This window comes from Cervus elaphus, chromosome X (assembly GCF_910594005.1).
Source record: "Cervus elaphus chromosome X, mCerEla1.1, whole genome shotgun sequence".
Taxonomy (NCBI): domain Eukaryota; kingdom Metazoa; phylum Chordata; class Mammalia; order Artiodactyla; family Cervidae; genus Cervus; species Cervus elaphus.
The window spans coordinates 27,235,193-27,260,133 of NC_057848.1; the positions used below are offsets into that span (position 1 = coordinate 27,235,193).

General features: G+C 49.0%; 3 protein-coding genes across 5 annotated transcripts; 1 reads left to right on the forward strand and 2 right to left on the reverse strand.

Moving 5' to 3' along the window:
* Nucleotides 1-7,353: 7,353 nt before the first annotated feature.
* Nucleotides 7,354-14,491, forward strand: TEX28 (testis expressed 28). The gene is made up of 3 exons (XM_043897294.1): nucleotides 7,354-8,093; nucleotides 13,790-13,925; nucleotides 14,210-14,491. The coding sequence occupies exons 1-3, from the start codon at nucleotides 7,354-7,356 to the stop codon at nucleotides 14,489-14,491; spliced, it is 1,158 nt and encodes a 385-aa protein (XP_043753229.1).
* Nucleotides 10,068-12,559, reverse strand: LOC122689343 (40S ribosomal protein S27-like). Its single transcript, XM_043895697.1, has 2 exons — nucleotides 12,509-12,559; nucleotides 10,068-10,304 (listed from the first exon to the last, which is right to left on the reverse strand). The coding sequence occupies exons 1-2, from the start codon at nucleotides 12,557-12,559 to the stop codon at nucleotides 10,068-10,070; spliced, it is 288 nt and encodes a 95-aa protein (XP_043751632.1).
* On the reverse strand, nucleotides 12,932-24,704 carry LOC122690239 (long-wave-sensitive opsin 1). 3 transcript variants are annotated; one of them, XM_043897297.1, is made up of 6 exons: nucleotides 24,391-24,704; nucleotides 23,683-23,979; nucleotides 21,309-21,477; nucleotides 19,788-19,953; nucleotides 18,370-18,609; nucleotides 12,932-15,099 (listed from the first exon to the last, which is right to left on the reverse strand). In XM_043897297.1, the coding sequence occupies exons 2-6, from the start codon at nucleotides 23,912-23,914 to the stop codon at nucleotides 14,989-14,991; spliced, it is 918 nt and encodes a 305-aa protein (XP_043753232.1). In that variant the 5' UTR covers nucleotides 23,915-23,979; nucleotides 24,391-24,704; the 3' UTR covers nucleotides 12,932-14,988. The 3 variants fall into 3 exon arrangements, with proteins under 3 accessions (XP_043753232.1, XP_043753231.1, XP_043753230.1); XM_043897296.1 differs by having other exon boundaries at nucleotides 24,368-24,703; XM_043897295.1 differs by having other exon boundaries at nucleotides 24,311-24,702.
* Nucleotides 24,705-24,941: the final 237 nt, after the last annotated feature.

Here is a 24,941-nt window from a genome sequence, read left to right on the forward strand (position 1 = left end):
AGTGTGGCTGTGTGCTAATAACACTTCGGACACTGCCATTTGAACCTCACATCATTTTCACGTGCCAGAAAATGTCCTTCTTTTGATTTTTTCAACCATTTAAACGTAAAAGCATACTTAGCTCACCAGTGTACAAAACCAGCCCATAGTTTGCCAACCCCTGGTTCAAAGAGGAAAAGGGTTCCCTTACAAGGTTTATTACAAAAATAGCTATCTGTTGCTTTCACCCACAACAGATTGGGGTGGGTGATTCCATCTGGGGATGGAATCCATCCACTCCCCAGAATCAACTATATTCATCCCTTTTAGCTGTTTCTTTTGGCATTTACTTCCAATTCTCTAAATAAATTGTTTATAGTGCTATTTCTTTAGTTTTTAGATTATAGGAATTATTGACTATTCTTACAATAAAAGATGATGATGTAGCTCTTTCACCACCCCCATCCTCCCAGGACAGTATACAATGATCTGCATTAGGTGATTCCTTGGTGTTCACATTATCAAGTCTATGACAACCCTGATTATTTTACCTTTCTCTCTTGATATATTTTTAAATATATTTTTAAAAAAATATTTATTTATTTATTTGACTCTGCAGGGTCATAATTGCAGCATGGGGGGGTCTAGTTCCCTGACCAGGGCTCAAACCGAGGCCCCCTGCATTGGGAGTGTGGAGTCTTGGCCACTGGACCACTAGGGAAGTCCCCTGTCTGGATATTTTGTTTTCTTCAGAGTTAACACTGTTTCTCCCCACCCCCATGTTGCTTGTTCTCTACTACTTACCATAGGTCAGTACTTTCCCAAACTGGCTATCTCTCCTCTCCAGCTGCTGAAAGATGTCCTACAGTGTTCCATTGATTTCATTCAATTGGAGCATTCTTTCCTGGAGTCTTTTGACTTTCCCTCCAGGCCCACTACCACCTTGGGTTCCCCTTCCATCATCCTGGAGATTGCACTTGACTTTTTTTTTGGCTTGGGATCCCAGTTTCATAGATCCCATCTCTACTTCTTTCTTAGGTTTTTCTCTGGTTTTAGTGGCACATCTTCTCTAGTAGCTTCCAGAAAAAAAGAAGAATGCAGAGGAAGTAAACTATTTGAGTTCTTTCATGTTGGAAAAACCTTTAGTCTAACCTGAAAGTTGACAGTTTGGTTGTAGACTTCTAGGTGAGAAAATTTTCCCCTCAAATTTCGAAGGCATTGCTTCAATGTTTTCTAATTCTTAGTGCTTCACTGAAAAGTCAGAAAACATTCTTGCTTCTGATTTTTTTAATATGACGTATTTTTTTTTCTCTTTGACAGTTATTCTGTCAGCGTATTGAAGATATTATTCAACTCTCTTCTGGATTTCATTGACGCCACTGAGAAGGCAGCTTTCAGTCTAAAAGTCATGGTTTTAAAGGTAATCAGCTTTTTAAATCTGGCTGCTTCTAAGATCTATGTCTACATTTGGATATATTTGTGTTTTATCCTGTTTGGTTTATCTTGGGCTTCTTGAATTTGTGGACTTACGTTTTTCATCAATTTTGGAAAGTTCTTAGTGACTATCTCTTAAAATCTTGCTGTTGCCTGAGTCTGTCCTCTCCCTGTGGCACGGCAGTTACTTTTTTGTTAGACTTTCTCATTCTATCTTCAGTGTGTCCTATTTTTCAGTATTTTCAGATTTTCTATTTCTTTGTGCCTCTGTGCTACATTCTGGATGCTTTCTTTAGCTCTGTTTTACAATTTATTAATTGTTTCTCCAGCCATTTCTAATCCACTATTAAAGCCATCTATTGAACATTTAAAAACTTTTAAAAATTGTGAAATCTGGCATATGCATATAAAGGTGGAAAAACCTCAACATTTAGTTTAGGAGGTAGTGATAAGGTAAACACACATTTAGCTACCACTCAAATCAAGCACCCTAGCTTCCACATGTTTCTCCCAATCACAATCCCCTTCTCTCGCTCTACTGGAAATTTCAGGAACCACCATCCTGATGATTATGCTACTAAAACCCATGTGTTTCTTTATAACTTTACTTTCTCTGTATGCATCCCTGAACAACATCATTTCATTTTGTCTACTTTTGAACTTGATGTGAAGTGGGAGGAGACGGGGACAACAGAGGATGAGATGGTTGGATGGCATCACTGACTCAATGGACATGAGTTTGAGTAAACTCCGGGAGTTGGTGATGGACAGGGAAGCCTGGCATGCTGCAGTCCATGGGGTTGCAAAGAATCGGACATGACTGAATGACTGAACTGTAGTGGGTTGCCATGCCCTCCTCCAGAGAATCTTCCTGACCTAGGGATCGAATCCATGTCTCTTATGTTTCCTACATTAGTTCAGTTCAGTCGCTCAGTCATGTCCAACTCTGCGACCCCATTAATCATAGCACACCAGGCCTCCCTGTCCATCACCAACTCCCGGGGTCTACCCAAACTCATGGCCATCGAGTCAGTGATGCCATCCAGCCATCTCATCCTCTGTCATCCCCTTCTCCTCCTGCCCCCAGTCCTTCCCAGCATTAGGGTCTTTTCCAGTGAGTCAACTCTTCGCATGAGGTGGCCAAAGTATTGGAGTTTCAGCTTCAACATCAGTCCTTCCAATGAACACCCAGGACTGATCTCCTTGAGGATGGACTGGTTGGATCTCCTTGCAGTCCAAGGGACTCTCAAGAGTCTTCTCCAACACCACGGTTCAAAAGCATCAATTCTTTGGCGCTCAGCTTTCTTCACCGTCCAACTCTCACATCCATACATGACCACTGGAAAAACCACAGCCTTGACTAGATAGACCTTTGTTGGCAAAGTAGTGTCTCTACTTCAATATGCTACGTAGGTTGGTCATAACGTTCCTTCCAAGGAGTAAGCGTCTTTTAAATTCATGGCTGCAGTCACCATCTGCAGTGATTTTGGAGCGCAAAAAAATAAAGTCTGACACTGTTTCCACTGTTTCCCCATCTATTTCCCATGAAGTGATGGGACCAGATGCCATGATCTTAGTTTTCTGACTGTTGAGATTTAAGCCAACTTTTTCACTCTCCTCTTTCACTTTCATCAAGAGGCTTTTTAGTTCCTCTTCACTTTCTGCCATAAGGGTGGTGTCATCTGCATATCTGAGGTTATTGATATTTCTCCCGGCAATCTTGATTCCAGCTTGTGCTTCTTCCAGCCCAGCGTTTCTCATGATGTACTCTGCATATAAGTTAAATAAGCAGAGTGACAATATACAGCCTTGACGTACTCCTTTTCCTATTTGGAACCAGTCTGTTGTTCCATGTCCAGTTCTAACTGTTGCTTCCTAATCTGCATACAGATTTCTCAAGAGGTAGATCAGGTGGTCTGGTATTCCCATCTCTTTCAGAATTTTCCACAGTTTATTGTGATCCACACAGTCAAAGGCTTTGGCATAGTCAATAAAGCAGAATTAGATGTTTTTCTGGAACTCTCTTGCTGTTTTGATGATCCAGTGGATGTTGGCAATTTGATCTCTGGTTCCTCTGCCTTTTCTAAAACCCACTTGAACATCTGGAAGTTCACATTTCACATATTGCTGAAGCCTGACTTGGAGAATTTTGAGCATTACTTTACTAGCGTGTGAGATGAGTGCAATTGTGCAGTAGTTTGAGCATTCTTTGGCATTGCCTTTCTTTGGGATTGGAATGAAAACTGACCCTTTCCAGTACTGTGGCCACTGCTGAGTTTTCCAAATTTGCTGGCGTACTGAGTGCAGCACTTTCACAGCATCATCTTTCAGGATTTGAAATAGCTCAACTGGAATTCCATCACATCCACTAGCTTTGTTCATAGTGATGCTTTCTAAGGCCCACTTGACTTCACATTCCAGGATGTCTGGCTCTGGGTGAGTGATCATACCATTGTGATTATCTGGGTCGTGAAGCTCTTTTTTGTACAGTTCTTCTGTGTATTCTTGCCACCTCTTCTTAATATCTTCTGATTCTGTTAGGTCCATACCATTTCTGTCCTTTATTGAGCCCATCTTTGCATGAAATATTCCCTTGGTATCTCTAATTTTCTTGAAGAGATCTCTAGTCTTTCCCATTCTGTTGTTTTCCTCTATTCCTTTGCATTGATGGCTGAGGAAGGCTTTTTTATATCTCCTTGCTATTCTTTGGAACTCTGCATTCAGATGGGAATATCTTTCCTTTTCTCCTTTGCTTTTCGCTTCTCTTCTTTTCACAGCTATTTGTAAGGCCTCTTCAGACAACCATTTTGCCTTTTTGCATTTCTTTTTCTTGGGGATGGTGTTGATGACTGCCTCCTGTACAATGTCACAAACCTCCACCCATAGTTCTTCAGGCACTCTGTCTATCAGATCTAATGCCTTGAATCTGTTTGTCACTTACACTGTATAATCATAAGGGATTTGATTTAGGTCATACCTGAATGGTCTAGTGGTTTCCCCTACTTTCTTCAGTTTAAGTCTGAATTTGGCAATAAGGAGTTCATGATCTGAGCCACAGTCACTCCCAGTCTTGTTTTTGCTGACTGTAGAGAGTTTCTCCATCTTTGGCTGCAAAGAATATAATCAATCTGATTTCAGTGTTCACCATCTGGTGATGTCCATGTGTAGAGTCTTCTCTTGAGTTTTTGGAAGAGGATGTTTGCTATGACCAGTGCGTTCTCTTGGCAAAACTCTATTAGCCTTTGCCCTGCTTCATTCCGTACCCCAAGGCCAAATTTGCCTGTTACTCCAGGTGTTTCTTGACTTCCTACTTTTGCATTCCAGTCCCCTATAATGAAAATGACATCTTTTTTTGGATGTTAGTTCTAAAAGGTCTTGTAGGTCTTCATAGAACCATTCAACTTCAGCTTCTTCAGTGTTACTGGTTGGGGCATAGGCTTGGACTACTGTGATATTGAATGGTTTGCCTTGGAAACAAACAGAGATCATTCTGTCATTTTTGAGATTGCATCCAAGAACTGCATTTCGGACTCTTTTGTTGACCGTGATGGCTACTCCATTTATTCTAAGGGATTCCTGCCCACAGTACTAGATATAATGGTCATCTGAGTTAAATTCACCCATTCCAGTCCATTTTAGTTCACTGATTCCTAGAATGTCAGCATTCACTCTTACCATCTCCTGTTTGACCACTTCCAATTTGCCTTGATTCATGGACCTAACATTCCGGGTTCCCATGCAATATTGCTCTTTACAGCATCAGACCTTGCTTCTATCACCAGTCACATCCACAACTGGGTATTGTTTTGCTTTGGCTCCATCCCATCATTCTTTCTGGAGTTATTTCTCCACTGATCTCCAATAGCATATTGGGCACCTACTGACCTGGGGAGTTCCTGTTTCAGTGTCCTATCTTTTTGCCTCTTCATACTGTTCATGGGGTTCTCAAGGCAAGAATACTGAAGTGGTTTGCCATTCCCTTCTCCAGTGGACCACATTCTATCAGACCTCTCCACCATGACCCGTCCATCCTGGGTGGCCCCACATGGCATGTCTTAGTTTCATTGAGTTAGACAAGACTGTGGTCCTGTGATCAGATTGGCTAGTTTTCTGTGATTATGTTTTCAGTTTGTCTGCCCTCTGATGCCCTCTTGCAACAACTTACCGTCTTACTTGGGTTTCTCTTACCTTGGACGTGGGGTGTCTCTTCACGGCTCCTCCAGCAAAGCGCAGTTGCTGCTCCTTACCTTGGATGAGGGGTATCTCTTCATGGCTGTCCCTCCTGACCTTGAACGTGGAATAGCTCCTCTCGGCCCTCCTGTGCCCGTGCAGCTGCTGTTCCTTGGACGTGGGGTTGCTCCTCTCGGCCAACGCCCCTGACCTCTGGCAGTAGTAGGTGGGTTCTTTACCACTAGTGCCACCTGCGAAGCTCCAATGCTGTAGTATATTACTGAATATATTACAGTTCACTTAAATATTCTTTGATCTATAGACCAGGTGGATTGTTTCTAGCAGTTGATTATTGGGAGTATTATTGTACCTGCCTCTCAAGGGTATATCTAGGTATGTAATTGCCAGGCCATTCAGCATTAGTATGTTAGTCTCTCAGTCGTGTCTGACTGTTTGTGGTGGTCCCATGGACTGTAGCTTGCCAGGCTCCTCTATCAGTGGAATTGTCCAGGCAGGAATGCTGGAGTGAGTTGCCATTCCCTTCTCCAGGGGATCTTCCCCACCCAAGGGTCAAACACCCAAGGGTCAAACCTGGGTCTCCTGCATTGCAGGCAGATTCTTTACCATCTGAGCCACCAGGGTACCTGGGCCATTCAGCATGCATGTCTTCAGCTTCATGATATTACCAAATGCATTCCACAAAGTTTTATATCAATTACTCTCCCACCAGGAGTGATGGAGGGTTCCTGTTGTTTCATATCCTGTCTGAGACTTATTATTGTTAGTCTAAATTTTGCCACTCTGCTTGGTGCATAGTGTTATCACATTTATTTTTTAGATTAAGGTATAATTTGCATAGAATAAAATACACAGAACCAAAATATCTATTACAATATAATCACTCCTAGCTCTCAACCGGGAGAGCACTTTCAGATCAAACACAGTCATGAGCGTGTTTTTAGTTAAAAAGTAGGAACAGAACAGAGGCTCCACCTGTCCTGATTCCACCTACTTCTAGCTCATCACTGACCACTCTGCCCTTATCTCCTGTGTTCCAGTTATGCTGCTATGGCCAGCTTTATTTTATTTATTTATTTATTTTGGCCATTTTTATTTTAGAGGTGAGAAATCTGATCCTGAGAGTGCTCAAGGTCTCAGAGTGGTGGCGTCTCCAAGGCAGTGTGCTTACTATTATCCCTTTCCATGTAAGAGACTCCTTTGTGTTACAGTAGAACCGTCCACCCTGGATGGTCAGCTCTATGAGAGTACAGAATATGTCTGCCTTCTGTCCCACATGGAAGGCTCAGAAATATGTGTTCATTGAATGATTAGGTGAAGGAATAAACCTGTTAGGCTGCAAATCTCCCTGCCTCTCCCTTCTATCCACCTGGCAGTAGCAGTATAGCAAGCTGTATGGGTTTATGGAAATGAGTTTATTCCGTGCTTCACAATAACAGTTCTCTATAAAGTGAGATGCACAGCTGGTAATTCTTTGAAGAGAAGTTCAGGAACAGACAGGGCAGGTGTGGAGGCTCTGCTACCCACCTGGAGGTCACAGTGAGGTATGCGATGCCCATAAAGCATGTCCAGTCTGTGTCGCATGTACTCACACATGTAAGTACATGGAAAGCATGTGCATGGAAGTGCATGTAGGGCATGTAGGTACCTGCTCACACCTGGAAGTATTGTTTAGGGTGGAGCAATAATGAATCTAATTCTCCCATTGTTTGCCTCTTACGAAAGTACCCATTTTGTGATTCTTATCTCCCAATGCAGACAGAATACACCAAGGGCCCAAGTGCCACCCTCTCCTCCGGTGTACCCTCCTGCAGATCCCTGTCATCCAGTGAGGATGGCCCCAGTGGCCACTCCAGCCTTTCAGATGGGGAGCTGACCCGGAACGTACAGGACAGCATCAAGCACCGTATCCTCTACCTCTCAGAGCAGCTGAGGGTGGAGAAGGCCAGCCGCGATGAGAACACAGTGGGCTACCTCAAGCTGGTATCCAAGGCCGACCGGCACCAGGCCCTCCACATCCGGCAGGCCTTCGAGAAGGTGAACCAGCGAACCTCTGCCACCATCGCCCAGATCGAGCGAAGGCTCCGCCAGTGTCACCAGCAGCTGCAGGAACTAGAGGAGGGCTGCAGGCCCAAGGGCTTAGTGCTGGGGACCAAACGCAGCCTGGAGAACAACTGTGAGCAGCCCCGTGAGAAGGCTCTGTGTGCAGAGCTCCCCCAGCCAGGTGGAGAAGACTGCTCATCCAGCGACCTGTCCACCGTCATCAGACACGTCCCTCTGCAGACTCACTTCCCAGCCTGCCAGCAGCAGAAGTCCTTGGGGAGCAAGTGTGGGGCCCAGCCACGAGCCCTGCTGGGGCAGAAGATGAAGGAAGAGCTGAGAGAGGTGAAGATGGTCCACTTGAGCCTGCAGGGGTCCTACCAGAGCCTCAGGGAGCAGTATCTGACCAACCTGCAGGCATCGCTGGAGTCCCTTCAGGAGGAAAAGTCCAGGTGAGGTGGAGCTCCTGGCCACCTGGGCTCTGGGGAGGGCGGGGGGTGGTATCGGTGTTCCTCTCAGAGCGGCAGATGATAACATGAGTGGAATTGCCTCGTCTGCCCTGACCCCATCACCTGGGCTCATGGCTAAGTTGAGGCAGAAGCTCCCATGTGGGTGATATGTTCTGAAAACGACCGCCTTCCAAGGAATGCTTTCTCCCCCCCACCCCAGCCCCTGGTGCGGTGGGTTGATTTTATCTTCATCCAAGAGGCTTTCCTGGTGCCTCAGACAGTAAAAAAACGGCCTGCAATGTGGGTGACCTGGATTTGATCCCTGGGTTTGGGAAGATCCCCTGGATAAGGGCATGACAACCCACTCCAGTACTCTTGCCTGGGAAATCCCATGGACAGATGACCTGGTGGGCTACAGTCCATGGGGTCACAGAGTCCAATACAACTGAGCAACTTGACACTTTCAGTTTTACTTTCAAGACCAGACTAGGGCCCACTAATAGCAAAAAAAAAAAAAAGGCAAACTCAGTCTCTCAAGGACATCCGCATTTCTATTTGAGCCCTTCTTGGGGTGCCAGCCGCCCTCATAGGTGCCAAGCTCCTTCCTCTGAGCCCTGCAGTCATCTTCTGTTTGCATAGGGAAATCCTACCTGCACTGACACTGCTGGACCAATCCCTGAAGGGCAGTTAAAGGAGTATGAAGGGGCAACCCGCTGTCAAGTAAGGCAGCCAGTCACAATTCAGGTTTCTTTTGGGGGTGACTTTTTCAAGGTTGTTGTGGTTGTTCAATCGCTGTTGCATCCAACTCTGCAACCCCATGAACTGCAGCACGCCAGGCTTCCCTGTCCTTCAGCATCTCCTGGAGCTTGCTCAAACTCATGTCCATCGAGTTGGTGATGTCATCCAGCTATCTCATCCTTTGTCGTCCCCTTCTCCTCCCACCTTCAATCTTTCCCAGCATCAGGGTCTTTTTCAATGAGTCCATTCTTCACATCAGGTGGCCAAAGTATTGGAGCTTCAGCTTCATCATCAGTCCTTCCAGTGAATATTCAGGACTGATTTCCTTTAGGTTGGACTGGTTGGATCTCCTTGCAGTCCAAGGGACTCTCAAGAGTCTTCTCTAGCACCACAGTTCGAAAGCATCAATTCTTCGGTGCTCAGCCTTCTTTATGGTCCAATTCTCTTTTCAAGGTTGGATTTATGTAAAGCAAGACCAGAACTCAGGACAGTTGTGCATTTCCTTGTATGTTTCTACACTGCCTAGGCCAATGGGACTGTGGTGCTCTAGAACGTTCTTAACCCATAGCATATTAGTGTCTGCCAGCTGTGCAGGGGAGCAGAGCAAACTACCTCCTCGCAAAACTCTGTGGGAATTGTGCGAGGTTGCACTTCTAAGCCAGCACCTTCCTCACACCACCACCACCACCACCAGTGAACTGTGAAATACACTGGCATCATCTTCAGCCACCAAGATGTTCTGGTCATTGGCTATAGCAGTTAGCCTACCTTGATTAATATATATTAGAAACAAAAAAGCAGGTCCATAAGACTCAGATTTCTTGAGAGATATGGTGAATGGGCTGAAGAAGACTTAACATGGTTACAGTGACAATAAGGAGCATGTAGCATTGATTACCTGTACCATTCAGCATTGACTTTACAGATGGGGAAACAGAGTCTCAGGCACAAGGGCATATGTTCAGCTCAATGAAGTGTCACCTGGTGTCCACAACTGGTCACTACCCAGGCCCCTGCGATTGTCACATCTCCTCTGGTGTGTCACAAACTGAGGTTTCAAACTGGAGAGCTCTGTGACACTTCTCACAGGTTTTATATATATATTTGCTTTCAAGAGGGCTATTTTGTTTTTCAATTGAGACAAAATTGACAAAACATAAAGTTATTAATTTAATTTTATTTTTTATCCAATACATGTTTATTGGGATGGTTTCACATTCCTCTTGATATAGGTTACTTTTAGTGCTGCTTCTGTCTGGATGAGCAGCCTTCTGTAAGCCTTGCTTTTCCTCCTGTAAGCTGGTGGAAGACAGTAGAGCAGCCAACACACAAAACTGCCATTTGTGCATGGCTAAAGACAGTGGTGATTTTATAACATCCTGGGCATTTCACATCCATGAAATAGGAATAGGGGCTCTGAACCAGATGCTTCTTCTTGTGTTTCCTTTTGTCTTCTGGAGAGAGATGAGGGAAATCCTTTTGAGAGGCAAGTTCTCATAGGGAGGTTGTCACTGCTGGAAAGGCTAAAATTGCTGATTTTAAAGTGTACAATAGTATACAGTGCATTCACGGTATTGTGCAATGAAAAGTACATCTATCAATAATAGTTCCCCAAAGTTTTCATCACTCTGGAAAGAGACACTGCCACTCCCCATCTGCCTTCCCTCAGCCCCTGGTAACCACCAATCTGTTTTCCATCTCTCTGGATTTGTCTGTTCTGGTACATTTCGTGTAAATGGAAGCATATGTTATATCAGACTTTGTGTCTTCTTTCACGCAGTGTAATGATTTTGAGATTTATCTGCATTGCACACAAGAGTGGCTCATTCCTTCTTGTTCAGCAGTGCTCTGTGATGTGAACTCAGTGCATTGACCCATTCATTTGCTACCAGTTGGGGCTGTGAGGAGTAGAGCTACTGTGAACACTATGCATGTCTTTTTGTGAACATATGCTTTTATATGTGGAATTTCCAGATAACATCTAAAGCAACTTTTCCAGCATGTGCTGTGCTTAGTCACTCAGTCGTGTCCGACCCTTGGCAACCCCATGGACTGTAGCCCTCCAGGCTCCTCTGTCCATGGGATTCTCCAGGCAGGAATACTGGAGTGGATTGCCATGCCCTCCTCCAGACGATCTTCCCAGCCAGGGATCAACCTTCCCAACCCAGGTCTCCTGCATGGTCGTACCATTTTACATTCCCATTAGGAGTCTGTGAGAGTTTGAATTGCTGCACGGTCTTGCCAATATTTGGTGGTATGGTCAGTCTTTGAAGCTTCAGGCTCCTAAACTCAGGTGTCACCTAGTGGCTGAGAACTCTAGATGGTGTCGCCATAGCACAGTTTTTTCTCAACCTCAACACTACTGGCATTTTTGACCAGGTGATTCTCTGTTGTAGGAGGCCACGCATTGTGGGCTGTTTAGCTGCATCCCTGTTCTCTCCCCACTAGATGCAGTTGGAGGGCTTTCATCTGGCCGTCCTAACAAAGTATCCCAAACTTAGTGGCTTCAAACAACAGAGATGGATTCTCTCAGTTCTGCAGGTCAGCACGGTGAAGTCAAAGTCAGCGTGTGGGTGGGGCCGCGTCCCTTTTGGAAGGGCGAATCTGTTCCTAGCCTCTCCCAGCTTCCTGGGGCTGCTGCTTCCTTAGCTTGTGGCCTTGGCACTGCAGTCTTCCAGGCCAGCACCTTCCCCTTCCCTCTGCTCTGTCTTCACATGCCCTTTTCCTCTGTGTGTGACAGTTGCCACTGCCTCCACTTCTAAGGATGTGCTTGATACCATGTGAGCTCAGAGGAGTTGCTCTGTCTCTACCAGGCTATCCCATCTGGCCCACTTCATCCTTCCCACCTCAGTTCTCTCCATCTCAGACTTCTCTGTGTTTCAGGCTGTTAGGTTCTAGCTCAGTTTGTCAAAGCCTATCCTCAGCTATGAACAAGATTATATTTTCTGCAGCAGCAATGATGTTTGAGGCCATTTGTATCAGACAGGGTGGCCTTAACAGATTTGGACGAATTTGAGGGGCGTTTTGGTTGACCAACCATCATTTTGCCCTCTTAAGAGCATTTTCCATGGTGGTGCTTCTACCTCCGTGGCTGTAGGAGCCAGACAGAGAAGAGTCCTTGACCAAGGGAGGGACGTGTCACAAGCCAGGGCCCTGCTGTGGCCCCACTGATAAGGGGAGATGGAGGGAACAGCCTTACACATTAATATTGTCTTATTCAACAGTCTTTTCAAGAACGTGTGTAAGAGTATTGTCATTTGTTCTTAGAAATATATTAATGAAGAACCCGCTTGCTAATTTCGTCTTCATGAAGAACATATTCATGAATATACACTTGAACGTGGTAGACATCTTGAATGTCCTTGCAGCTCCGTCCCATATGTGAACGGAAGGACAGCCACGGGGGAATCTGCTTTCAGGGTGGACACCCCACTCTCTCCCCTTCTCTGTGGGCAGTAGTCTCAGTCAGGTTGTCAGACCAATCTCTTCTCAACAGGGAACAGGGCAGAAATTGATGGACTATTCCTTGAAATACCATCATGAACTGACTCTTGATGAACTGGCTTCCATAAATGAGTGTTTCAGCTTCTCAGCTGCGTGGGGACCATCTCCACGGTGTGCCAGTCAAGTCCCTGAACAGGGCCTAACTGAACTGCTCACTTCCCAGTTCCTATACCTGCCTCTGCTTCTCCGCAGGGCCCCAGGCCCCCACTGGTATCCAGCATTGTCATCCTGGCCCTGGTCAGGCCTTCCTCAGCTTTCCTTAAAAAGCCAGAAGCTGCCTGGCCTGTTTCTTTCTGGCCCATCCTTGTTGGTGCCCAAATGAGGGACCTCAAAGTGTTTTTTGACATCATGAAATATTCCAAACTCAGGGAAAGCAGAGAATAATTTGGTCAAGGTTATCTGCCCACCCCCAGCTTTCTCAAATCTTAACATATTCAAATTTTATTTAAGAAATAAAAGCTTAAAAGATGAGTTGCTTGAAATGCTCCCCTTCACCTTCCCCGCTTTGCCTACCTTGCTATCCTTGTTAGGCGCTTAGCTTTTCCAGACATATTTTTAGACTTTTTCTACTTAAATATGTGGCTGTAAACAACAGGTAGTGATGTTTTGTGTTTTTTTATTAGGTCTACTGAGATATTACTTACATGCCATAAAATGTACCATTTTAACTGTATGTTTCAATGAGCTTTAGTAAATTTACCGAGTTGTGTAACCATTACCGCAATCCAATTTTGGTTTCTGTTTTAATAACAGCTTTATTGAGATATAATTGACATCCCATACAATTCACCCATTTAAAGTGTTTTTGTCATATTCAGTGTTTTTATCGTATTCACAGAGCCGTGTTGTAGTCAACACTGTCTCAGTCCGGGACCCTGTCATCCCTCCTAGCAGAAACTCCATCCCCGCTAGCAGTCACTCCCCACCTCCTCTCTCCCCCAGCCTCCAGCAACCACAAATTTGCTTCTGTTTTTATGGATTGGCTTATGCTAAACATTTCCTATCCATGGAATCAAACAGTTATGTGGATTTTTGTGACTGTTCCATCCTGATAATCAACAGATGATTTTTAGGGAAGAGCTACTGCACACGAAACACTGGAGTGGGGATATATATATATATATGGAATTTAATGGCATACATGGGCAGTTTAGATCTCGATTTCTACTCATATATTGCTATTTTTGTAAAGCCGTTACAAAAGAGTGACTATATATATAAAAGATTCATGAATATCGGGGGAGGGGTGTGTGTGTGTGTGTGTGTGGCTGGCTGATGTGCATCTGGGGTGTTCTGAGACTGACCTGGAGGAGGAGGCAGGGTTCGACTGCAGCTTGAGGAGAGAGGAGGAAGGCGTGTTCTGAAGCCACATCTAGTGTTGGCGGAGGACCGCTCAGCCCCACACAAGCTTTGAGCAGGGTCGCTCAGGGCCTGTCACTGTCTGTTTTACTCCCAAGACAAGTGCTGCTGGAAGGACAGGTGAATGGGCACCTGCAGGGGCACCTGGATGAGATTTACCACCTCAAACAGAACCTGGCCTGCACTGAGGAGAGAATGGTCTACCTGTCCTATGAGAGAGCCAAAGAGATCTGGGTGAGCAGCCCTGGGGGACCTTTGTGAGAAATGGCTGATAAGGAGGCGGTGATAGGGACCAGGCCAGCAGAAGATGAGGGAGTCTGCTCTGACACCCCTGGAGCCCAGGGAAGGGATCGTGCCTGGCACTGTGCCCCTGAGGTACCCAGTCTTTATGATCATGCTGCCCTCCCCCAGGGCCGGGGCCAGCTTAGCCAATCTGGGAACTCGGGCACAATCTGCGACTCTCTGGCCCCTGGGCAGCAGGGACATGGGGTCCCAGCTTCACTGTCTTCCTCCTGCAGGAGGTCATGGAGACCTTTAAGAACCGCGTGGGCAAGCTCGAGGCTCTGCAGCAGGTGACCCAGCTGGGGCTGACGGAGCACCCGCAGAGCTGGCCCCAGGACATCCTGTGCCACTTGACGAGCCTGCTGCTGACGCTGGCCATGGTGCTCCTGGTCCTGCTGTCCGGCACTTGTGCCTGCCCCCTGCTGCTGCTGCACTTGCGCCTGCACGCCTGCACTGTGCTCCTGCTCCTTGGGCTCAGCACCCTGGCCTGGCAGAAGTGGCACACCATCCGTGCCTGAGACTGGCAGGCTTGGGTCCCCTCCAGGTGGAGACGGTTTGCCAGGGCCTCTTGGCCTCCACCCAAGGGGCCTTAAAGGGCCTGGCTTTGCTAGTTCCTCCCACCTCTCAAGTCGGCCACTGCTCAGCTCTGCCTTTCCTGGTCCCTCCCTGGCAGCCCAGTGATGCCCACCTGCTTCACGCTTCTCTTTCCCACCTGCAGACAGGAGGCTTATAAAAGATGGACATCTCTGGAGTACTGTTCCCCTCTCTACCCTGCGTGCCATCCCATGACCCAGTGACCCAATGCCCAGAGGCTCGGTTGCCCCCAAATGACAGTGGCAGCCCCTGTGACATGGTTGTTTTTGGCAAAGAGAAACTACGATTATTTCACAGGGATGGAGAAGCAAGGGTGTGGAGGTGGGGTGGATGGGGGCCAAAGCCATGGAGGTGGGGACAGGTTCTGTTTTCCATTTTTGGGTGGGAGGCAGGCGTTTTCGTTTTCGGGGCTGGCAGAGACTCATGCAGGTGACACTGAAGAGACGGATGATGCCTCTGTTTTGGAAACACTGGAGAGTTCAGAGCTGTCATCCACCTTCTTCCCAAAAAGTTGCAAGATGCAGTTTCGAAACTGGCAGGACAGAAAGGGTTATTGAATAGCAGAGCAGGCAGGGCCAGTGTGCTAGGCTAAATGCAACGGCAGGGCCCTGTGAGGATAGCAGTCCTTAGGTGTCACCCTGATGGCTTAGGAGGCCTGAAGCTGAAACTCCAGTACTTTGGCCACCTGATGAGAAGAACTGACTCATTGGAAAAGACCCTGATGCTGGGAAAGAGCGAAGGCAGGAGAAGGGGACGACAGGGGATGAGATGGTTGGATGGCATCACCGACTCAGTGGACATGAGTTTGAGTGAACTCCGGCAGTTGATAATGGACAGGGAAGCCTGATGTGTTGCAGTCCATGGGGTTGCAAAGAGTCGGACAGGACTGAACAACTGAACTGAACTGACAGCTTACACATTCAGAATCTACAAGGAGAATGGAGGTAGGCTCCAGTTACTCCTTGCACAGGTGGATAGTCTATTCCTGACTATTCAGTTATCTGAGTTATCTAATTGACCAGTTGATGGTGACTCAGTTCAGTTCATTTCAGTTCAGTCACTCAGTCGTGTCCGACTCTGCGACCCCATGAATCGCAGCACGCCAGGCCTCCCTGTCCATCACCAACTCCTGGTGTTTACTCAAATTCATGTCCATCGAGTCGGTGATGCCATCCAGCCATCTCATCCTCTGACATCCCCTTCTCCTCCTGCCCCCAATCCCTCCCAGCAACTGGGTCTTTTCCAATGAGTCAACTCTTCGCATGAGGTGGCCAAAGTATTGGAGTTTCAAGCTTCAACATCAGCCCTTCCAGTGAACACCCAGGACTGATCTCCTTGAGGATGGACTGGTTGGATCTCCTTGCAGTCCAAGGGACTCTCAAGAGTCTTCTCCAACACCACAGTTCAAAAGCATCAATTCTTCGGCGCTCAGCTTTCTTCACCATCCAACTCTCACATCCATACATGACCTACTGTGGGCCAAATTGTGTTCCTCCAAAGATATGTTCAAGTCCTAATCCTTGGAGCCTGTAACTGTGATCTAATTTGGAAGTAAGTCTTTAGAGATGTGATTAAGGTGCATATTATCATGAGGTCATATTGGAGTAGGGTGGGCCCTCATCCAATGATGGATGTCCTCAGGAAAAGAAGGGAATTTGGATTCAGACAGAGAAGAACGCCATGCAAAGGTAAAGGGCAGAGATCACAGGGACTCATCCCCAACGAGAGGCACACCAGAGGTTACAGGTACCTGTCAGGACCTAGGAGAACGAACCAACCCTGCCCACACCCTGATCTCAAACCAAGAGAGAACATATTTCTGTTGTTTCAACACACCTAGCTTGTGGTACTTTGTTATGACAGCCCCACGAAACATATACAGTGATGAAAGATGATCCCAGCTAACGGGCCAATGTCTGGGAGAGTCTCAGAGGCATTTTAGTGAAAAGAAAAGTGACTGTTGTCTTGTTTCTGTTCTGTCATCAAGGGGCCAGGTGAGGATTAGGTAGGCAAGAGCCCACCTTGTCTCTTCAACCAAGAGACTTCTGGCATCAGGAGGACTCTGCTCTGTGCTGTGCTGTGTTTAGTCACTCATTTGTGTCCAACTCTTGGCAACACCGTTGACTGTAGCCCGCCAGGCTCCTCTGTCCATGGGGATTCTCCAGGCCAGGATACTGGAGTGAGTTGCCATGCGATCCTTCAGGGGATCTTCCCAATCCAGAAATCAAACCCAGTTCTCCTGCACTGCAGGTGGATTCTTTATTGTCTGCGCCATCAGGGAAGCCCAAGAATACTGGAGTGGGTAGCCTATCCCTTTTCCAGGGGATCTTCGGAATCAAACTGGGATCTCCCGCATTGCAGGCAGATTCTTTACCAGCTGAACTACCAGGGAAGCCCCCTGCTCTTTGCTACTGAACCCCTAATGGGATGTATGCATTTCCCAGACTATATCTCATGACTGAGTTAACAACAATGCTTTGAGAATACAAAGCAGAGGCGTCTCCTATATATTTGGGGTCTGTTCTCAACTACCTCTAGCTACCTCCAATATCAAAACTCTAACAAAAACATAATTGTTGAAGTCAGTAACACCAGAATTGGGCTGAGCAGCAGAACAGACTCAGCTGAAGACCCAGCAGATGAGGCTGAGGGATACATTGGCCACACATTCAGCATCTACATACTGAGCACCCACGCTGAACCCATGTGTCCTTGGGGCATCTGCATCGAATCAAAAGAGCAACATTTCATGTCCTTGTGGAGCTCCATTCCAGAAAATTCTCTCTGAATGCAACAGGAAGGGATAACAGTGTGGAAAGGGTGAAAGCAAAGTTCGAAAGCCTGGAGAATCTGGGAATGCAGACAGCGGCAGAGGAGGGGGAGTTCCAGGAGGGAGAATGGAAAAGCTCACGAAAAGACAAAGATGGCCTAGGATTCTGCAAGCGAAAGCCAAACCTCAGAAGAGACCCATGGGAAAGACAGGAAATGGGAGCCGAAGGGTGAGCTCTGCTCTCGGTGTGAAGTCCTGGAGACTCCATAGTGGTGTTGGTCCTACTTGATAACCTAAACATTACCGTGGTGAGATGCGAGGCCCCTCAGAGAGTGGTATTCTGACCCACAGACCTTTCTGATTATCAAGCCACATCACATCTACTCGACACCTTAGTGGAGTGGACATGATGGATTCAAGGAAGAATAGGCAAATGGCCCTTCAAAGATGATGGGCCTTACAGGTGATGATGGTCACCTGTAACTTTGCAAGAAGTCTAGGAGTTGTGGGCAGTTTACTGCTGAGGCTTAATATGCCAGCTCCTGATGGCTGCCATCTGGCAAGACCACAGCATGTCCTGCCTGGACTGATCCACAAAGTTAAGAAGGCCAAAAATCAGCACAGGCAAGAAGGGCCTCTGTGTCCTTGTCAGAATTAGGGTTTGAATATGGAAAGATTAAGTTCGCAAGAAGAATTGTGTCTGTGAAATCAAGACGCACATGCCCAGGGTACTTTGTATGCTAGATGCATTCTGGCAATCCTAGGGTGTCTGAGCTCCGGGCTCAGGTAAGGCCAGCTGATGGGATGGGCACGCACACATAGTGGCCTGCAGGAAGTGCCCATTGTCAGGCCCAGACCATAAAAGGATCCAGAGGGACGGCTGTCTGGGGCTGGGTCACTGGTGCCGAGCCTCCCGGAGTTATTTTCCCAGAGGTCATTTTCAGGCTTCCTGCAAACACACTTCCTGGTGGGAGCCATCCAGGCTCTTCCAGGGTCTATCTGCAGTTTGCTCTGCCAAACTGTGTGCCTTACCTGGCGGTTCATGAAGACATAGATAATGGGGTTGTAGATAGTGGCACTTTTGGCAAAGTAGGCTGGCAGGGCGGCCACCAGAGGGTGGAAGGCGTAGCCGGGGTGTGCAGCGGCGAAGCAGGCAAAGAAGGTGTAGGGCCCCCAGCAGAGACAGAAGGCTAAGATCATCACCATCACCATGCGGGTTACTTCCTTCTCCGCCTTCTGGGTGGACTCAGATTCTTTCTGCTGCTTCGCCACCTGAGGGAGACGGAGAGTCATCCTGGGGACCGTGAGGGGGTATCTCAGGGGGTTCCCTTCTGCTGACTTCCCTGGTGGCTCAGACAGTAAAGCATCTGCTTACAATGCGGGAGACCGAGGATCGATCCCTGGGTAGGGAAGATCCCCTGGAGAAGGAAATGGCCACCCACTCCAGTACTCCCACCCAAGGGAGTTCCCGGCCTGGCCAGGGCTGGTCTTGTGGGAACTCTTAGAGGCTTTGAGTGGGGCTTGGCTAACACCTGCCAGGAGCCAGGGAAGGAGCTAATGAGGCTGTTTCCAGCCTCCCCTGGTCCCTTATCAGAGTGTGTTTCCCCCCACCGCCCCCCCACCGCCCCATGGTCAGGTCTCAAGGGTGACTGATGGCTAGGGTGTGTCCTGTAGCCCAGATTCCACAGCTCAGGACTCGCCCAGCCCAAGTTGTGTGTGGCTACCCGTGGGAGTCAGTTAAGTTGCTTCTGATCCCAGACTGCCAGCGAGGGGTGGGGGTGGGCAGCGAGAAGGGGGAGCAAATCACAGGCTGAAGGCAAGGGGAGGGGAGCTTATCTCAGCTGTGATGGCCTCCCCTCCACAAAGAGCTGTGACAGCCCGTGATGAGCCAACTGTGGGCACAAGCCTCTTTGGAGAGGAAAGGCACCACCCCCAGAGGCCTCTGACTCTGCGTGCTAGGCCTGGGAGGCACCTCCAGGCCAAGCTGATTGACAAAGACATGACTTTTGTGTGGTGCTTTGGGCACCCCGGGGGAGTGCAGAGTTCTCAGAAGCCCTTCTCCTGCCTTGCTCTGATTTCCTGCACCCCGGTGGTGGCGTTGGGGGGGGGACCAGCTTCTCAGGGAGGAGGGTGTGAATGCACCCCTTGGACAGTCCTGTGAAGGGAGCCCTCGGGTGGCAGCCTTTTGAAAACACCCCTTGCTTTGCAGGTTTTGCTTTGGGATCTGGCGGGCTGTGACTAGCTTTCCTCCCCAACCCCCTCCCCGGGGTCAGCTCTGGGTCCCTCCACGAAGAGAGGGGGGCTGTCCCTGCCCACCCTGTACAGGCAAGGCCAAGGGAGCCTCACGTCTGGTTTGGGGGCAGGAGAGTAGACTGGGTGGTCCTCTGTGGCTCCTCCCTGCCTGCATGATCCTGCTGGCCGGAGGGAAGCTGGGAGGGCGAGGCACTTACCGTTCGGATAGCCAGCCACACTTGCAGGTAGCAGAGCACGATGACGCTGAGCGGGATGAAGCAACACGTGATCACGAGAACAATCATGTACGACTGCACCCCCGGGTAGGAGCTGCCACTGAACACATCGGGGCCACAGGAAGTCTTCAGGCCATGGGGCCAGTACCTGCAGAGAAGGGCCAGAAGCCCTTGCTGAAATGGGCAGGGACCAGGATCCTCGCCCCGGCACCCCAGTGACTTGATTGAGGATTGTTGGGCTTTTTTTATTATTATTGTGGTGAAATTCACATTACCCGAATTGACTTTTTTTTGCAGTGAACAGTTCAGAGCCATCTAGGACATACACGGTATGGGGCAACTGCCGCCTCTGTCTGCTTCCAGGACATTATCATCACCAGCCCCCAAAGGAAGGCCTTTGGTAGGATTTCTGTAAATCCTTCTCCATCTCTGATCACATTTTCCCCTCTTTTTTTTTTTTTTTTTGTGGTAAAACACACATAGGTGGCTCAGATGGTAAAGCATCTGCCTGCAATGTGGGAGACCCTGGTTCAATCCCTGGGTAGGGAAGATCCCCTGGAGAAGGAAATGGCAACCCACTCCAGTACTCTTGCCTAGAAAATTCCATGGATGGAGGAACCTGGTGTGCTACAGTCCATGGGGTCACAAACAGTCGGACACGACTGAGTGACTTTACTTTCTTTTTTCTTTACACATAATTAGGAGGTTTGGTGCATTCCCGATGTTGTGCATCCATCACCAATCTGGTTCTAGAACATTTTCATCATCCCCATCACATCCCCTTTTTACAAAGGGGAGGTGAAGCACCCTCTTGCCTTAAGAACAGCTGTGAGCCCCTGAGGATTACATGAGCATGTGTTCAACAATCCCAGCTATTGTGGGCATGGGGGCATGAGGAGGGTGACAGACAGAGCCTGGCCTCCATGACGATGGAAGCTTCCCAAAGAAAGAACTTGTTCACCAGCTTGCAGCAGAAGACAGAAATGCAGCGGCCTTGTCCCATCCCGCCCACTCAAATATCGGAGCCCCTTCCTTGGAAATTCGGGTCTTCCCCCAAAGAATCCACCTGATGAGGACACTGGTGAGCTGTGACCCAAGAAGCCTCCACAAAGGGGGCCCCTTAGCAGGTGCAAGAAAGAAGCCTGGGACAGAGTGGGTAAGAATCTGTGTGCCCAGTGATCCAGTGTGCCCATGGCCTGAGCCTGCAGTGTTCCTCTCTGAGCTCTCATGATCTACTCCTGTCTGGGAGAAACAGACCTTTGCTGAGGCTTAGAGACCACAGGGCCCACGCCCATGTGGCAGCCAGGCAGAGTCATACAGCCTTAGACCTGGCCTGCTCAAAGGGCCCTCTGGAGGAGTCAGGTCTACTCCCACTTCACTCCTGGAGCCACAGAGGCCCAGAGACAGAGAGTGATTTGCCCCAATGTCTCAAAGTGAACGACGAGTTTGACCCTCCTTGCCCTGTTCTACACGCATTGTCTTCCTGGCACTTCGCCTCCTCACCTACTCCAACCAAAGATGGGTGGAGCCGTCCACACAGCAGCCCAGATCCAGGAGAAGGCGATGCCCGCGATGGCCAACTTGGCATCAAATCTGACGTTGCCAAAGGGCTTGCAGACCACCATCCACCTCTCCCAGGAGATGATGGCCAAGGACCAGAGACCGGTGATCCCTTTGGGGCAGAGCAGACAGGAGGGCTTTGAGTCAACAGTTTGCAAGATCAAGAGGGAGAATGCCCCCCATGCCCCCCAACCTGCCTGCAAAACCTGATTCTCCAAAAAGTGTTTTCGGGTCCATGGAGCAACAGGTCTCTTGGTCAGTTTCTTTCTCTAACACCTGTGTCCCCTGTTCCTTCCCTGCTGTGCCTGCAGTCACCTCCCTTTGCCCTCTCTGGTTCAGCCTTGTGGCCCACCTCGCTTCTCATCTCTCTTTTATCTGGCCGCCAGCCTTTCTCATGATACTGTCAATGCAAGTCCTGAGGGCCACATACACCCCTGAGGCCACACTGAGGTGCTACTGTCCCAGCCAAGGCCAGGAAACAGGACGTGTCTGGTGACTGGCACACTCCAGCTGTGGGCATGCCTGTTCTCAGCCCAGGCCTCTCAGCATGGCCCACCTGGCAGCAATCTGTGTGTGGAATTCAGGGCTTGGGATGGGGCAACAATGTGTTTGTTTCCACCAACGTCTGCTGGACACTTGGCTTCCCTTACTCCCAATACGAGTGCAGTAGTGTTAGCAGCACCCGTGGCTTATTACTTTACAGAGGTGCCAGGCATTTGCCAAGAAGACTATATTCATTACCATGTTGACCTTTCAGGGACTCTCCTGCCAGATACAGTTGATACTTTCATGGAGTGGTGTCCTGAATACTTCTACAAACTACTTTTAATATGAACACTTTGAATGAGGGACTGTGTCACTAATTCATGTTTCAATACTTCGATAACCGTATTTCAGTATCATCGGCTTCCTTGGGAATCCATGGTCCCCCAAACTGGTGACCTGAGAGCAGACCTCGAGCAGTTACAGAAGTGGGATGGACGGGATGGAGGAGCCACTCAGGGGCCCCGGCACCAGCTACCCACGGTGCCCGAAGGGTTTGAACTTGGTCAGGTCAGTGAGTGGAGGTGACACCACCAGTGGCTCAGGTCACTGACCAGGTCCCCTCTCCCTGCCCCGCTAATCCTACTGTCTGTCTATGGCTCATCTCTTGAGAATCCAAATTGGAGATCACTGCAGAGCAGTGAGACAAACCCAACATAGATGTGGGTGCCAAGGATCCAGGCATGTGAACAGGTGGCCATGGGAACATAAAACTGGGAGGAGGAAGCTGCGCGCCTTCACTGCTTTGATGGCCAGGGGCCTGGAGACGGGGTGCACGTGCTGAGCACTGGGGCCCCTGGGCTCCTTGTCGTCTTTGGTGAATGCCAAGCTGCAACCCCACAGCCCTTGGTTCTCTCCTGGGGGTGTGTGCCCCCGAGGGGTCCATGTCCTCTTCTTCATAGGCCCCTGGCAAGCAGACCTGGCCTCCCAACACGCCCCAGCCTTGCCTAGTGCTCAGCGTGTGGTAGATGCCAGCCAGCCCTGGTTTCCTCACATCCTCCCAGCCGTTGGCGAGCCTCCTCTCAGTCTCCCCCTCTGATCCCCTCCTCCCCATCTCACCGTACAATCCTGGGCCTCGTCTGTCCCTTGTCTGCCCACCCAGCCTCTGGCCACCCAACCAGCCTAGCTGTCTGCACCCCACCCTCCTTGGCCACTTGGCGTGAGTGCCCTTGCATCCTTCTGACCCAACATCCAGCTCCCTCATGACCTCCTCCAGATCCCGGTCCTCTAAGGACTGACGGCACCATATTCTCACTATCCAGATGCCCAACAGCACAGAGCGATGAACACAGGGGCTTGGCAGCCAATGGAGATCTCGGCAGAGCCATGACCCATGGAGAAATGAGCGATTAGGCTGGGGAAAGGAACGTAGGATCTAGTTTCAATATCTCAGGAGCTCTCCTGGGAATTGCTTCCTTGACAGAGAAAAACTGACACAGGTGTGAACTGAAAGGGCACGTGTCCCAGATTTGAGTGGGAGGCTCATTTGGGATGCCCAGAGGCATCCTGTGCCACCCTGTTCTGTGATTATGTGGATCTGTCTGTCTCCGCCCATGCCAGCTACATGGTCTCAAACTGAATGTCGCCAGGTCAGGTCTATTTCAGAGCAGACACCTCTAATGGTCCCAGCCCAGCTTCCCCAGCAGGTCTGTCCCCCTTCAAAGATGTGCTAAGCCCACGTCCTATGGCTGCCCCGGTGATTTCGCCACATGACGATCTCCTTTACATGCAGCAGGCTGGGTCTCCCCTGAACCCAGGCCCCCAGGTGACTTACCACACAAGGAGACAGTGTAGCCCTCCACGACACAAAGGGGGTGGCCCAGCACAAAGTAGCCGTACATCTGGTTCACGACGCTGATGGTGCTGGCGATGATGGTCTCCACCAGGTCAGCGATGGCCAAGTTGACCAGGATCCAGTTGAGAGGGTGGCGGAGCTTCTTGAACTTCATGGTGGCTGCCAGTACGAGCCCATTAGTGAAGACGGACGCGATGACCACGAAGACCATCCAGGCGCTGGTGAGGTGGTACACCCATCTGGGAGCAATGTGGTAATTGGGGCCTTCGAAGGGATCTGGAGGCAGGAGGTACAGAGTGAGCAGAGGACTCGGGCAGCCACTTCATCACCTGTACGGCCACACCTGCACTTGCCTTTGAAACTGGCCTTTCCCCCTAGCTTTGTCCATCTGCCGGCAACCTTCCCTCAATTCTGTCTCTCAGACCCAAGGCCACAACCTGCTGGAAACACCTGCATGGGCATCCTTGAGCTTAACAAAGCATCATACATGCCAGGTATTGCTTCCTGGTCTGAGTTGCCCACCCACCATCTGGCAGGTCGCCCTCCTGGAGTGTGGTTAGCTGGCTCCTGCTCCCCTGAAAGCCCCCCGGTGCCCCAGTGATGTTGCCTGTGTGCGCTGCACATCATTCTGTCGTCAGATCTTTGCTTGTGGTCTTCCTCATACCCGGGTCCTCGGCTGGTTCATACCATCCAGTCTGGCTCTGCGCCCTTGCCTTCCGGGACCATTGCTAGATTCCCCAGCTGAGATTTAACTCCATATTGGAGCTCTGCATGTGCATGTCCTGTCTTCCTCACTGGACTGTGTCTTGTGCATGTATAGTCAGTGCCCTGAGAATGAAAGATTGAGGGCCTTTGCTATGGATTGAATTGTGTCCCTTCCAAAAAAAGGCATGTGGGAATCATAATCCCCACTCTCTCAGAATGTGACCTTATTTAGAGAAAGGGTTTGTACAGAGATGATCAAGTTCTGATGACGTCGCTAGGCTGGCCCTAGTCCAATAGGACTTGTGTCCTTACAAAAAGGCAAAATTTGGACACAGACACATTCAGGAGAAGATGGCCATGTGAAAATGAAAGCAAGGATCAGGGTGGTGTTTCAATAGCCAAGGGATACCACGGATTACCAGAGATTATTATAACCTGGGGGAGGGATACCACGGATTGCTGGAGACTACCATAAACTGGGGGAGGGATACTATGGATTACCAGAGACTACCATAACCCTGGTGGTGTTCCCT